At 45.1% G+C, this 13,997-nt stretch overlaps 1 protein-coding gene across 1 annotated transcript in view; it reads left to right on the top strand.

The window, feature by feature from the left end:
- Nucleotides 1-12,887: 12,887 nt before the first annotated feature.
- LOC137532027 (arf-GAP with dual PH domain-containing protein 1-like) overlaps nucleotides 12,888-13,997 on the top strand; it is a 39,405-nt gene continuing 38,295 nt past the window's right edge. The window contains exon 1 of the mRNA XM_068252118.1: nucleotides 12,888-13,193. Within this exon, the coding sequence (XP_068108219.1) occupies nucleotides 13,103-13,193 (91 nt within the window). The 5' untranslated portion in view covers nucleotides 12,888-13,102. The remainder of the gene's footprint in view (nucleotides 13,194-13,997) is intronic.

Here is a 13,997-nt window from a genome sequence, read left to right as displayed (position 1 = left end):
TGGGTATGACTAGATTATTAGAACCTGTTGATCTGAGAATGCGGGGATTGCTACGCAGCTGCAACATATCTTTCATGTATCCAGGGCCTAAATTATTCAGGGATTTAAATGTCAGTAGGCCGATCTTGAATAGGACCCTCCATTCTATAGGTAGCCAGTGAAGGGAGTGCAGGACTGGCGTTATGTGGCAGTGACGGGGTTGGTTGGTTAGCAGTCTGGCAGCGGTATTCTGTATCAGCTGTAGTCGGTACAAGACCTTTTTTGGAAGGACAGTGTAGAGAGCATTGCAGTAGTCCAGTCGGGATGTGATGAAGGCGTGGACTAAGGTTGGCAGATCTTCTGGGGGTATGAGGTGCTTGATTTTTGCAATGTTTTTCAGGTGAAAATAGGATGATTTCACCACAGCAGAGATTTGAGTTCTGAAGTTTAAATACCCCCTTTCTGCCTGCTACCCCCTCCAGCATGATGGCCCATCACACTGCTGCGGTTTCTCACAAGTTTGCCATAGGCGGCAAAAAGTCTAGAACCGGCCCTGCCCAGCGAGTTCTTTACACCCTATCTAGTTGTTGGTTTCATTCTTCCTGTTATACATGAGTGTTAGCTTACACCTGCAAAGGGCAGATCTTAACATGCTGACACAAGTTGTAACCACTGCATTGGGGGGGGGATTCCTTTAACCATTTCTGCCGCACGGACGTGAAGCTCACGTCCAGGCGGCTGCGCTTCGGCGCGATCGCGGGCGCGCCCCCGTGCTGTCCCCCGTTAGCCCTGGGATCAGTGAACGGGAACATGGTTCCCGATCACCGATCCTTTCTGCGCGTCAAAATTTCCGCATCCCCCTTGTGCTTCCGCTTAGCGAGAAGCACAAAGAGGGAAAAAAAACTGAAGGTGGCCATCTTGTGGCCAAATAGTAAAACTACATCTACATATTTTTTACATTACAATTTACACATATAACAACATTAAAAATTAACTGTTTATTTCCCACACCAAAATATTACCCCAAAAAAATTTTTCATGGAAAAAAAAAATACAATTAAAGAAAAAAAAAAAGACAAATAGTTATCTAAGGGTCTGAACTTTTTAAATATGCATTTGAAGGGGGTATACTACGAACATTTTTTAAATTATAAGCTTGTAAATAGTGATGGACGCAAACCGGAAACAATGCACCTTTATTTCCAAATAAAATATTGGCGCCATACATTGTGATAGGGACAAAATTTCAATGGAGTCATAACCGAGACAAACGGGCAAATAAAATACATAGGTTTTAATTATGGTAGTGTGGATTATTTTAAAGCTATAATGGCCGAAAACTAAGAAATAAAGAATTTTTTTCTTATTAATCCTGTTAAAATGCATTTATAAAAAAACATTCTTAGCAAAATGTACCACCCAAAGAAACCGAATTAGTGGCGGAAAAAACAAGATATAGATCAATAAATTGTGATAAGTAGTGATAAAGTTATTAGCGAATGAATGAGAGGTGAAAATTGCTCTGATGCATAAGGTGAAAAATCCCTGCGGGCTGAAATGGTTAATGAGCTCCCCATCGGGCTGCTGGCCTGTCAGGAAGCTCTGGGGGTCACCTTATTAACCCCCCTGGCGTTCCCCAAAAATTGCCAGGGGGGGTGGCGCAGCACTCTTTTAAAAAATTTTTTAAAATCATGTAGCTAGCCTATCGCTAGCTACATGATAGCCGCTGTGCAGCGGCATCCCCCCACCCCTTCCAATCGCCTCCAGCGATCAGCGCAAACAGAAAGTCCCATTCAGAACGGGATTTCCTGTTTGGCTTCCCCCATCATGGCGCACAGGGGAGTCCCAATCCACCCCTTAGCGCTGCCTGGCATTGATTGGCCAGGCTGCGCAAGGGGTCGGGGGGCGGCGCGGCAGATCGGTGGCGATCGGATGTTACACGCAGCTAGCAAAGTGCTAGCTGCGTGTAACAAAAAAAATATGCAAATCGGCCCACCAGGGCCTGAGAAATCCTCAGCGCCGGCTTACCCCGAACTCAGCTCGGGATAACCGGCAAGGAGGTTAAAGAAGGAGACACCCAGATGCAGTGGTGGCGGGTGAGCGCGCAACTCTTGGGAGTGAGGGAGCAGTGCCGTGGTGCTGAGCCGCTTTTCAGTGACCGGACCTCAGAATTCTTCTTGGAAGATCTATCGCGAAAAACTGTAAAATTTTAAATACATGGAAACACAAATAAAAAGTAGATTTCTCCCAGAGTAAAATGTGTTACAAATTGCTTTGTCCTATGCTGCTGTCACTACTTACAATAGGTAGTAGAAATCTGACAGAACTGACAGGTTTTGGACTAGCACATCTACTCATGGGGGATTCTCAAGTTTTTTTTTTTTTTTTTTATAAGCAATTGGTGAATGCCAGTTGCTCAGTCCAATTCCTGAGAATCCCCCATAAGGAGATGGACTAGTCCAAAATCTGTCAGATTTCTACTTACTATTGTGACAGCAACACAGGAGAAAAGTAATTTATAGCTCATTTTACTCTGCAGGAAACAGACTTTGTACATATTTACATGTATTTTACATTTTAAAATGTTTCGTGATAGTGGTCTCTTAAAGAATCTTGAGGAACGATGCGCCAGGTGCGTTGAGCTTTTTGGTGAGTTTGTGAACGACATCTAAGTTCCATTTCTCCAGGTCATTCCCTTCTTGGTGGGGCTTCAAACTCTACAAAGCGTTATCACAATCGCTAGTGATTTGTGGTAGGCCTTTGCAAGCGATTTTGGGAGTTACAGTGGGATGCGAAAGATTGGGCAACCTTGTTAATCATCATGATTTTCCTGTATAAATCGTTGGTTGTTGCAATAAAAATGTCAGTTAAATATATCATATAGGATACACACACAGTGATATTTGAGAAGTGAAATTAAGTTTACTGCATTTTACAGAAAGTGCGCAATAATTGTTTAAATAAAATTAGGCAGGTGCATACATTTGGGTACTGTTGTCATTTTATTGATTCCAAAATTTAGAACTAATTATTGGAACTCAAATTGGCTTGGTAAGCTCAGTGACCCCTGACCTACATACACAGGTGAATCTAATTATGAGAAAGAGTATTTAAGGGGGTCAGTTGTAAGTTTCCCTCCTCTTTTAATTTTCTCTGAAGAGCAGCAACATTGGGGTTCTCAAAACAACTCTCAAATGACCTGAAGATAAAGATTGTTCACCATCATGGTTTAGGGGAAGGATACAGAAAGATGTCTCAGAGATTTCAGCTGCCTGTTTCCACAGTTAGGAACATATTGAGGAAATGGAAGACCACCGGCTCAGTTCAAGTTAAGGCTTGAAGTGGCAGACCAAGAAAAATCTCGGATAGACAGAAGCGACGAATGGTGAGAACAGTCAGAGTCAACCAACAGACCAGCACCAAAGACCTACAACATCATCTTGCTGCAGATGGAGTCACTGTATATCGTTCAACCATTCGACACACTTTACACAAGGAGATGCTGTATGCCAGAGTGATGCAGAGGAAGCCTTTTCTCTGCCTACAGCGCAAACAGAGCCGGTTAAGGTATGCTAAAGCACATTTGGACAAGCCAGCTTCATTTTGGAATAAGGTGCTGTGGACTGATGAAACTAAAATTGAGTTAATTGGGAATAACAAGGGGCGTTATGCATGGAGGAAAAAGAACTGCATTCCAAGAAAAACGCCTGCTACCTACAGTAAAATATAGTGGTGGTTCCATCATGCTGTGGGGCTGTGTGGCCAGTGCAGGGACTGGGAATCTTGTCAAAGATGAGGGACGCATGGATTCCACTCAGTATCAGCAGATTCTGGAGACCAATGTCCAGGAATCAGTGACAAAGCTGAAGCTGCGCCGGGGCTGGGTCTTTCAACAAGACAACGACCCTAAACACTGCTCAAAATCCACTAAGGCATTCATGCAGAGCAACAAGTACAACGTTCTGTAATGGCCATCTCAGTCCCCGGACCTAATTGAAAATCTGTGGTGTGAGTTAAGGAGAGCTGTCCATGCTCGGAAGCCATCAAACCTGAATGAACCAGAGATGTTTTGTAAAGAGGAATGGTCCAAAATACCTTTAACCAGAATCCAGACTCTCATTGGAACCTACAGGAAGTGTTTAGAGGCTGTAATTTCTGCAATAGCAGGATTTAGTAAATATTTCATTTCTTTTTGTGGTGCCCAAATTTATGCACCTGCCTAATTTTGTTTAAACAATTATTGCGCACTTTCTGTAAATCCAATAAACTTCATTTCACTTCTCAATTATCACTGTGTGTGTCTCCTATATGATATATTTAACATTTTTTTTTATCATAACAACGATTTATACAGGAAACAAAGTTACCCAAACTTTTGCATCCCACTGTATTTCCCTTTTCCTATATAATACAATAGAGTGGAAACGCTCCCAAACTGCTACATGTCCTGGCGATTGCGATTTGGCTAATCTCAATCGCTCTAGTGGAATCTGTCCCATCCACTTACATTAGCAGAGTGTTTAGGAAAATCGCTAGCAATTGAAAGTGATCCCTAAATGCTCATAAAAACGCTCCAATCGGTCCCAGGCCATCAGCACTTCTTCATATGATCCTCATATACTGTGTGTATCGTCATATAAAGAGTTACTCTTTAGCACAAGTTCCTTTGGAGCACACAGCTTGTCAGCTTACACTGCAGTGTGACATACATCGTCCTCGTCACACTGCTTCCCTGTAACAATCATCCTTCCATACAGATCTGACATCTCAGAAGCAGCCGAGGCATTTTTCTGAAACTCAGCTGAGAACATTGCTGCAGAAACATGAGAGGAAGAGACGAGGGGGGCAGTTACCCCCAAACAGAGGATAAGGGATGTTCTGTCTTTCCCCTGATGTTCTGCATCACTCAGCCAGCTCTTGGCTGTAATGTTTTGTGGCCCTTAGGGTGCATTCACACTAGGGGCTCTTCAGACTCTTCCTGTGTACACAGTAATGCCTTCTTCAGACTCTCCTCCTGTACATAGTTGTGCTTTCTTCAGACTCTCCTCCTGTGTACACAGTAATGCCTTCTTCAGATTTTCCACCTGTGTACACTGTAATGCCTTCTTCAGACTCTCCTGTGTACACAGAAGTGCCTTTTTTAGACTCTCCTCCTGTGCACAGTAATGCCTTCTTCAGACTCTCCTCCTGTAAACAGTTATGCTTTCTTCAGACTCTCCTCCTGTGTACACAGTAATGCCTTCTTCAGACTCTCCTATGTACACAGTAATGCCTTCTTCAGACTCTTCTCCTGTGTACACAGTAATGCCTTCTTCAGACTCTCCCCCTGTGTACACAGTAATGCCTTCTTTAGACTCTCCTCATTTGTACTCAGTTTTGCCTTCTTCAGACTATTGTGTACACAGTAAGGTCTCTTCAGACTCTCCTCCTGTGTACACAGTAGTGCCTTCTTTAGACTCCTCCTGTGCACCGTAATGCCTTCTTCATACTCTCCTCCTGTACACAGTAATGCCTTCTTCAGACTCTCCTGTGCACACAGTATTGCCTTCTTTAGACTCCCCTCCTGTGCACAGTAATGCCTTATTCAGACTCTTTTCCTGTATACACTAATGCCTTCTTTAGACTCTCCTCATTTGTACTAAGTTTTGCCTTCTTCAGACTCTCTTGTGTACACAGTAAGGCCTCTTCAAACTTTCCTCCTGTGTACACAGTAATCCCTTCTTCAGACTCTCCTCCTGCTTGCACAGTAATGCCCTCTTTACACTCTCCTCCTGTGCACAGCAATGCCTCTTCAGACTCTCCTCCTGTGTACACAGTAATCCCTTCTTCAGACTTTCTTGTGGACACAGTAATGCCTTCTTCAGACTCTCATCCTGTGCACAGTAATCCCTTCTTCAGACTCTCCTGTGCACACAGTAATTCCTTCTTCAGACTATCCTCCTATTTACATGGTAATGCCTTCTTCAGACTCTCCTCCTGTGCACAGTAATGTGTTCTTCAGACTCTCCTCATGTGTACACAGTAATGCCTTCTTCAGACTATCCTCCTGTGTACACAGTAATTCCTTCAGACTCCCCTCCTGTGTACACAGTATTGCCTTCTTCAGACTCTCCTCCTGGGCACTGTAATGTCTTCTTCAGACTCTCCTCCTGTGTACACAGTTATGCCTTCTTCAGACTCTCCCCATGTGTACACGGTATTGTCTTCTTCAGACTCTCCTCCTGTACACTGTAATGCCTTCTTCATACTCTCCTCCTGTGCACACAGTAATGTGAAATAAATTGTGGAGTAATCTAATTTTCATGGTAGTAAAGCAAAACATGCTTTGTGTCACCGGGAATGAGACAGGAATAAAGTGTTAAGTCTGCTCAGAAACTTGCAAAGGAGATCGCTCCTGAAAGCCAATCCTTCAAGAATCCACTGATAGTGCAGTATTCATCCTCGGAAAACATTACTGCTATATTTACACTGGGTGGCAGCACCACTCTGTGTGTAATGTCCTTTTCATTCTTCAAGTGTCAATACCTTCTTCAGACTCTTAACTTGAAGAACACCTGTCTGAAGAATGCATTACAGTGAGCATAGGATGAGAGTCTGAAGAAGGCATTACAGTGTGCACAGGAGGCGAGTCTGAAGAAGGTATTACAGTGTACAGTACACAGGAGAGTCTCTGAAGAAGGCATTACTGTGTACACAGGAGGAGAGTCTGAAGAAGGCATTACAGTGTGCACAGGAGGAGAGTCTGAAGAATGCATTACAGTGTGCACAGGAGGGGAGTCTGAAGAAGGCATTACAGTGTACAGTACACAGGAGGAGAGTCTGAAGAAGGCATTACTGTTTGCACAGGAGGAGAGTCTGAAGAAGGCATTACTGTGTACACAGGAGGGGAGTCTGAAGAAGGCATTACAGTGTACACAGGAGGAGAGTCTGAAGAAGGCATTACAGTGTGCTCAGGAGGGGAGTCTGAAGAAGGCATTACAATGTACACTGGAGGAGAGTCTGAAGAAGGCATTGTATGCACAATAGGAGAGTCTGAAGAAGGCATTACAGTGTACACAGGAGGAGATTCTGAAGAAGGCATTACAGTATACACAGGAGGAGAGTCTGAAGAAGGCATTGCAGTGTACACAGGAGGATAGTCTGAAGAAGGCATTATTGTATGCACAGGAGGAGAGTCTGCCGAAGTCATTACTATGTATACAGGATGAGAGTCTGAAGAAGGCATAATAAAGAATAGTTGCATGGTGGTTTCAGTTGTTCTAACAGGGTTAGAAATTCCATTAATAATAACAGGTTACTGTGGAACAATAGAACTTCCCTTCTGTTTCTGACAACACAGCAGTATCTATTGATGGAGGATATACTGTAATAGCTACAAGTCATAACAGTAATTGTACTGTAAAGAAACCAATAGAGGATTATATATAAACGCATGCAATCAGACCACACCCACAGACATGCAGATGGGAGAGATTTATGAGTCATACATGACACACCCCTCGGAGTAACAAGAGGAAGTCTCGGAGGGGTCAATACTTTCCCAACAGGAAGATGATTTTTTTGTTAGAAGATGTGGAATGTGGAACATATTTTTTTGTTTAAAGTCAATGGGAACTGCTAATAAAAAAAAATAATGAAACAGATACACTCCTAGGGAGAGGGAATGCTATGGGTCAGGGGCGTAACTAGAAATCACTGGGCCCCCCTGTGAAAATTTGGATGCCCCCCCCATAGGTGCCAAATAATCGTAATGGGGCAGCGTTTCACCATAAAATAATCGTAATGCAGCAATGTTTCACCAGAAAATCGCAATGTGGGCAGCATTTCACTAGAAAATCACAATGTGGGCTGCAGGCAACAGAAAATCACAATGTGGGCAGCAGGCAACAGAAAATCGCAATGTGGGCAGCAGTCACCAGAAAATAATCGTAAAGTGGACAGCAGTCACCAGAAAATCGCAATGTGAGCTGCAGGCAACAGAAAATCGCAATGTGGGCGGCAGGCAACAGAAAATCGCAATGTGGGCAGCAGTCACCAGAAAATAATCGTAAAGTGGACAGCAGTCACCAGAAAATCGCAATGTGAGCTGCAGGCAACAGAAAATCGCAATGTGAGCTGCAGGCAACAGAAAATCGCAATGTGGGCAGCAGTCACCAGAAAATCGCAATGTGGGCAGCAGTCACCAGAAAATCGCAATGTGGGCAGCAGTCACCAGAAAATCGCAATGTGAGCTGCAGGCAACAGAAAATCACAATGTGGGCGGCAGGCAACAGAAAATCGCAATGTGGGCGGCAGGCAACAGAAAATCGCAATGTGGGCAGCAGTCACCAGAAAATAATCGTAAAGTGGACAGCAGTTACCAGAAAATCGCAATGTGAGCTGCAGGCAACAGAAAATCGCAATGTGAGCTGCAGGCAACAGAAAATCGCAATGTGGGCAGCAGTCACCAGAAAATCGCAATGTGGGCAGCAGTCACCAGAAAATCGCAATGTGAGCTGCAGGCAACAGAAAATCGCAATGTGAGCTGCAGGCAACAGAAAATCGCAATGTGGGCAGCAGTCACCAGAAAATCGCAATGTGGGCAGCAGTCACCAGAAAATCGCAATGTGGGCAGCAGTCACCAGAAAATAATGATAATGTGGGCAGCAGTCACCAGAAAATAATCGTAAAGTGGACAGCAGTCACCAGAAAATTGCAATGTGGGCAACAGTCACCAGAAAATCGCAATGTGAGCTGCAGGCAACAGAAAATCACAATGTGGGCTGCAGGCAACAGAAAATCGCAATGTGGGCAGCAGGCAACAGAAAATCGCAATGTGGGCTGCAGGCAACAGAAAATCGCAATGTGGGCAGCAGGCAACAGAAAATCACAATGTGGGTAGCAGGCAACAGAAAATCACAATGTGGGTAGCAGGCAACAGAAAATTGCAATGTGGGCTGCAGGCAACAGAAAATTGCAATGTGGGCTGCAGGCAACAGAAAATCGCAATGTGGGCAGCAGGCAACAGAAAATCACAATGTGGGCTGCAGGCAACAGAAAATCACAATGTGGGCTGCAGGCAACAGAAAATCACAATGTGGGCTGCAGGCAACAGAAAATCGCAATGTGGGCAGCAGGCAACAGAAAATCGCAATGTGGGCGGCAGGCAACAGAAAATCGCAATGTGGGCAGCAGGCAACAGAAAATCACAATGTGGGTAGCAGGCAACAGAAAATCACAATGTGGGTAGCAGGCAACAGAAAATCGCAATGTGGGCTGCAGGCAACAGAAAATCGCAATGTGGGCAGCAGGCAACAGAAAATCACAATGTGGGCTGCAGGCAACAGAAAATCACAATGTGGGCTGCAGGCAACAGAAAATCACAATGTGGGCTGTAGGCAACAGAAAATCACAATGTGGGCTGCAGGCAACAGAAAATCGCAATGTGGGCTGCAGGCAACAGAAAATCGTACAGTGGGCAGCAGGCAACAGAAAATAACAATGTAGGCTGCTAAAAAAAAAAAAAAAAAAAAATCACTCACCTGGCAGAAGTCTCCTCTCCCGGCTGGCCTCTGGTGCGCAGCTCCTCCGACGATCCTCCTGCAGCACATCTCCCATGCTGACGGGCGGAGTGCAGGGCTATGGCAAGATGGCGCCCAAAGCCCTGTACTGGAGACACAAATAGTCTCCAGTGCAGGGCTTCCGCAGCCATCTTCCCGTAGCCCTGCTCTGCCAGTTCCACACCTGGCTGGGGGTCCCACAATCGGGGGGGGGCGGCAGCACTCCCCCTACACACGGCAAGCGGGCCCCCCTGCGGCTGATGGGGTCGCATCCCCGATAGTTACGCCAGTGCTCTGGGTCCTATAGAGTCTTCCCTCTCCTCTCTCAGTCCCGGCGTTCCAGTGTTGGCTCCCCGGTAGCAGTATTCCACCAATTTGGTCAAATACTGCTCTCTCTGCTGCTTCATCGGGAGCTTCCGAGTGCTCCAGAAGACAGGCTGCTCCATACTGCGCATGCATGCATCTCACGTGCGCAGTATGGAACTTCGGGAGGACTCAGGTTCCCAAAAGCTCCGAAGTCCCCCGCAGTGGGGGATTCAAACTGAGGAGACAGCGCTTAATGGAGGAGACCGTGAGAGGAGAGGGAAGGTTCTATCGGATCCAGAGCCTTCTCTCTCCTTAGGTTAGTATCTGCTTCAATTTTTTTTTATGACGATTCCCATTGTGTTTAAAGGATTTCTCTGGTATGTTTAAAAAAGCTAAAACCGACACTTACCTGGGGCTTCTATCGGCCCCCTGCAACTGTCCTGTTCCGCGCTGTCCTCCTCCGATGCTCCATTCCCCACCGACGAATAGAACTGCGGCTGCATGCGTGCTCGCTCCTGCGCGCGTCATCTGGAGCTTACTTCACAGGTGCAGTACAAGAAAACTTCTTACTGCACGTGCGCAGTAAGCTCCTGATGACGTGCGCGGAACGGCTCCTACTGCTGTGATACGGTAAACAGACAACAAATTAGCCTACCTACCGTCCGCTGTAGCAGTAATAGATCCTTTATTCTCTTCTGAGGATTCCTGTTGTTTCAGGTAAACCCATCGATTGGAAGCCCAGAAGGAGATTCAAGTATTCCAAAGCTGGGGCAGGTTTGTATTTATTTCATTTAAAAAAGTCATGTTTTATTATTTAACTATTTAAGGAGACTCTGAAGCGAGAATAAATCTCGCTTCAGAGCTCATAGTTAGCAGGGGCATGTGTGCCCCTGCTAAAACGCCGCTATCCCGCGGCTAAACGGGGGTCCCTTCACCCCCAAACCCACCCCCACAAGACTTGGTCGCAAATTGGTCGTAAATTATCTTCTTCCTGGAGGCAGGGCTAACGGCTGCAGCCCTGCCTCCAGTCGCGTCTATCAGACGCGCATCGCCGCCTCTCCCCCGCCCCTCTCAGTGAAGGAAGACTGAGAGGGGCGGGGGAGAGGCGGAGATACGCGTCTGACTGCGGCGGTTAGCCCTGCCCCAACCAGGAAGCGCTCCCCCGCTGTACGGAGGGGATTTGGGGGATCAGGGACCCCCGTTAAGCCGCGGGATAGCGGCGTTTTAGCAGGGACACACATGCCCCTGCTAACTATGAGGTCTGAAGCGAGATTTATTCTCGCTTCAGACTCTCTTTAAAGCGGCCATATATATATATGCATTAACAAAAGATTATATTATTATTATTATTTATTTATAAAGCGCCAACATATTCCGTGGCGCTGTACAATGTAAGAAAACAAACAAGGGATACATAATGATACAGACAATGATATACATGGAAATATGAACACTGATACAAGATACAGCACTGCTGATTACAATTTGATTTAACAGGATGACTAAAATGTATAAATTTCTAACAGTGTGCAAGCAATTGAATTAATATTGAATTATATCAACGCGTATGGCCGCCTTAACACACCCTTATGAGTTAATGAAAGGGAATTTATATTATTATTGATTTATAAAGCGCCAACATATTCCGTGGCGCTGTACAAAGTAAGAAACAAGTACATAATAATACAGACAATGTGATGCACCAATGTACAAAGTACAGAATTGGTACAAAATAAAGAACTGGTAATGACAGTGACAAAGGTAACATGATGAATAAGATGTATAACAATTCCAAGACACAAAAGGGTGAGAGAGCCCTGCCCTTGTGAGCTTACAATCTAAAGGAATAGAGAGGAACAAGAGGTGGGGAAGTACACAATAATCATGCCTAGAGGCCGTGTGTTTATTTGGATATCTAGTTGGAGTGCAACTTGGCCTTAGGTGAAAGGAGAAATGGCCTAAGGTAGAGCGTATGCTTGTCGGCGTTTTGAGAGAGCGTTTAAAGATATCAAAGGTTGGAGAGTGACGGATGTGTTGTGGAAGGGAATTCCAGAGGAGGGTGAAGCACATGAGAAATCTTGTATACATGAATACGAGGAGGGGATTCTAGAGGAGGACAATAGAAGGTCATGTGCAGATCTGAGATTGGGTTTGTATCTGGAAGCTAGTGAGGAGATGTACAGGGGAGAGAGATTGTGGAGAGATTTGTAGGTTGGGGTTAGGAGTTTGAACTGGATCCTCTGGTTAATTGGTAGTCAATAAAAATCTTGACAGAGAGGAGCAGCAGAGGAAGAGCGAGAAGAAAGATGAAATGAGACGACCAGCTGAGTTCGGTACAGATTGGAGCAGTGCCGGTCTGTTTATTGGTAGTCCACAAAGTAGTATGTTACAATAGTCCAGACAAGATATTATAAGAGCATGCACTAACATTTTAGTTGTGTCCTGAGTGAGAAAAGGTCAGATGCGAGATATGTTTTTGAGTTGGAGATGACAGGAGCTGGTTAGGGAGTGAATATGAGGAATAAAAGAGAGAGGAGTCAAATATTACCCCTAAGCACCGTGCTTCGGTAACTGAAGGTATGGGAGCGTTATTAACATTTACAGGTAGTCCCTGACTTACGAACGCCCGACTTACGAACGACCCGCCGATACGAAACGACATGGGATCTGTGTTTCCATGGGAACAAGTAAAAAACTATTTTTTCAAATTGGACTTTTGAGAAACTCGACTTTAAAAAAGCAAAGCGGTGGAAAGATGATTAGCTCTGTTTTACGCATATTAAGTTTTAAAAAGGATAACAAGTGGTTTTATTGCTACTTTACGTATTCCTAGTTGTGACCATAATTATATCTTATGATGTTATTTGTGGTGATTACGTCCTGCTGCAGCCATAGGTTAGTAGCGCGTTAGATAGGTAAGCCTAGTGGTGTTCACAAGCCCTGGCAAATACTTTCCAGCTTTTCTCCAGAGCCTTCAGAGACTGAAATGTAGAAAAACTGGTTTACTAATTAAAACTTCCCTCCCCCTCATAGGAGCCTACACAGAGTTTGCTCACAGTTTCTTGGCAGGCAGTCCTAGTAGCTACCTCACCCAGGAAGCAGGCAGGTACGCACGGCTGTGGTTCCCCTGCTTCTTCCTGGCTGGAATCTTTTTCTGGGGACCCCGATTGGGCATGGAGAGTCACACCTGAGATTTGAGGAACCTGCGGGCCTTGGGTTGTCCTCCTGACTGACACAGCAGATGACCATAGGTTTTTCTTCTTCACCCATAAGCTAGAATGTCAGGGGAGCAGGACTGGAACAAGAAGTCTGTCAGGATTTTGACGAGGAAAGATGGGAACACTAAATGTGCAGACTGCGGAGAGCCAGGTGAGAACCAGATAATGGGAGGACAAGGGTTGCTGGCTAGACAACAGTGCAGGAAGTGGAATGTGATTGATAAACTCCTGAAAAGGTTGGTTGCACGGAAAGTTACGGAATTTCCCGTTTTTATAGCCGAGGAGGAAACAAGCGGTTGGAAAAGAAAATTGAGTAAAATACGTTTCTGCGCTGTGCCTGTTACTGTATTGTTTCAGCCTCCCAGTTTTTTTGGAATCAAGAAATCTGTGCGCTTGGGGCTAATGGACTATTTGAGCTAAACCCGTAGGTGCTAATGCAAAATATCGGCTATTGGGCGCCAAAGAAGAAATCTGAGACCCCATATATATAGTGAGCGCTTGGCCTGTCCAACCGAAAGTTTTCATTTTGAGAATTAGTGTTTTGAAAAATATCGTTTTGATTCTTTTTGACAATTATAAATTGTTGTTTTCAAATGTATTATCTTATAAATGTATAGCTTTTTGTATTAACGTTATCTGCAGTGGAGAAAAGGGGCTTTTAGGGTTAGGCGTCAGGAAGGAGGCTTTAGGGTTAGGTGTTAGGAAGGGTCAGGGTTGTGGAAGAGTTTTAGTGTTAGGAAACACCAGGGGGTTCTTAGGGTTAGGCACCACCATGGGGGTCTTAGGGTTAGGCACCACCAGGGGAGGTTTAGGGTTAGGCATCACCAGGGGAGGTTTAGGGTTAGGCATCACCAGGGGAGGTTTAGGGTTAGGCATCACCAGGGGAGGTTTAGGGTTAGGCACCACCAGGGGGGTCTTAGGGTTAGGCAGCACCTGGGGCGTCTTAGGGTTAGGC

This window comes from Hyperolius riggenbachi, chromosome 9, assembly GCF_040937935.1.
Source record: "Hyperolius riggenbachi isolate aHypRig1 chromosome 9, aHypRig1.pri, whole genome shotgun sequence".
Classification (NCBI taxonomy): domain Eukaryota; kingdom Metazoa; phylum Chordata; class Amphibia; order Anura; family Hyperoliidae; genus Hyperolius; species Hyperolius riggenbachi.
This window is presented reverse-complemented; position numbering and strand designations above follow the sequence as displayed.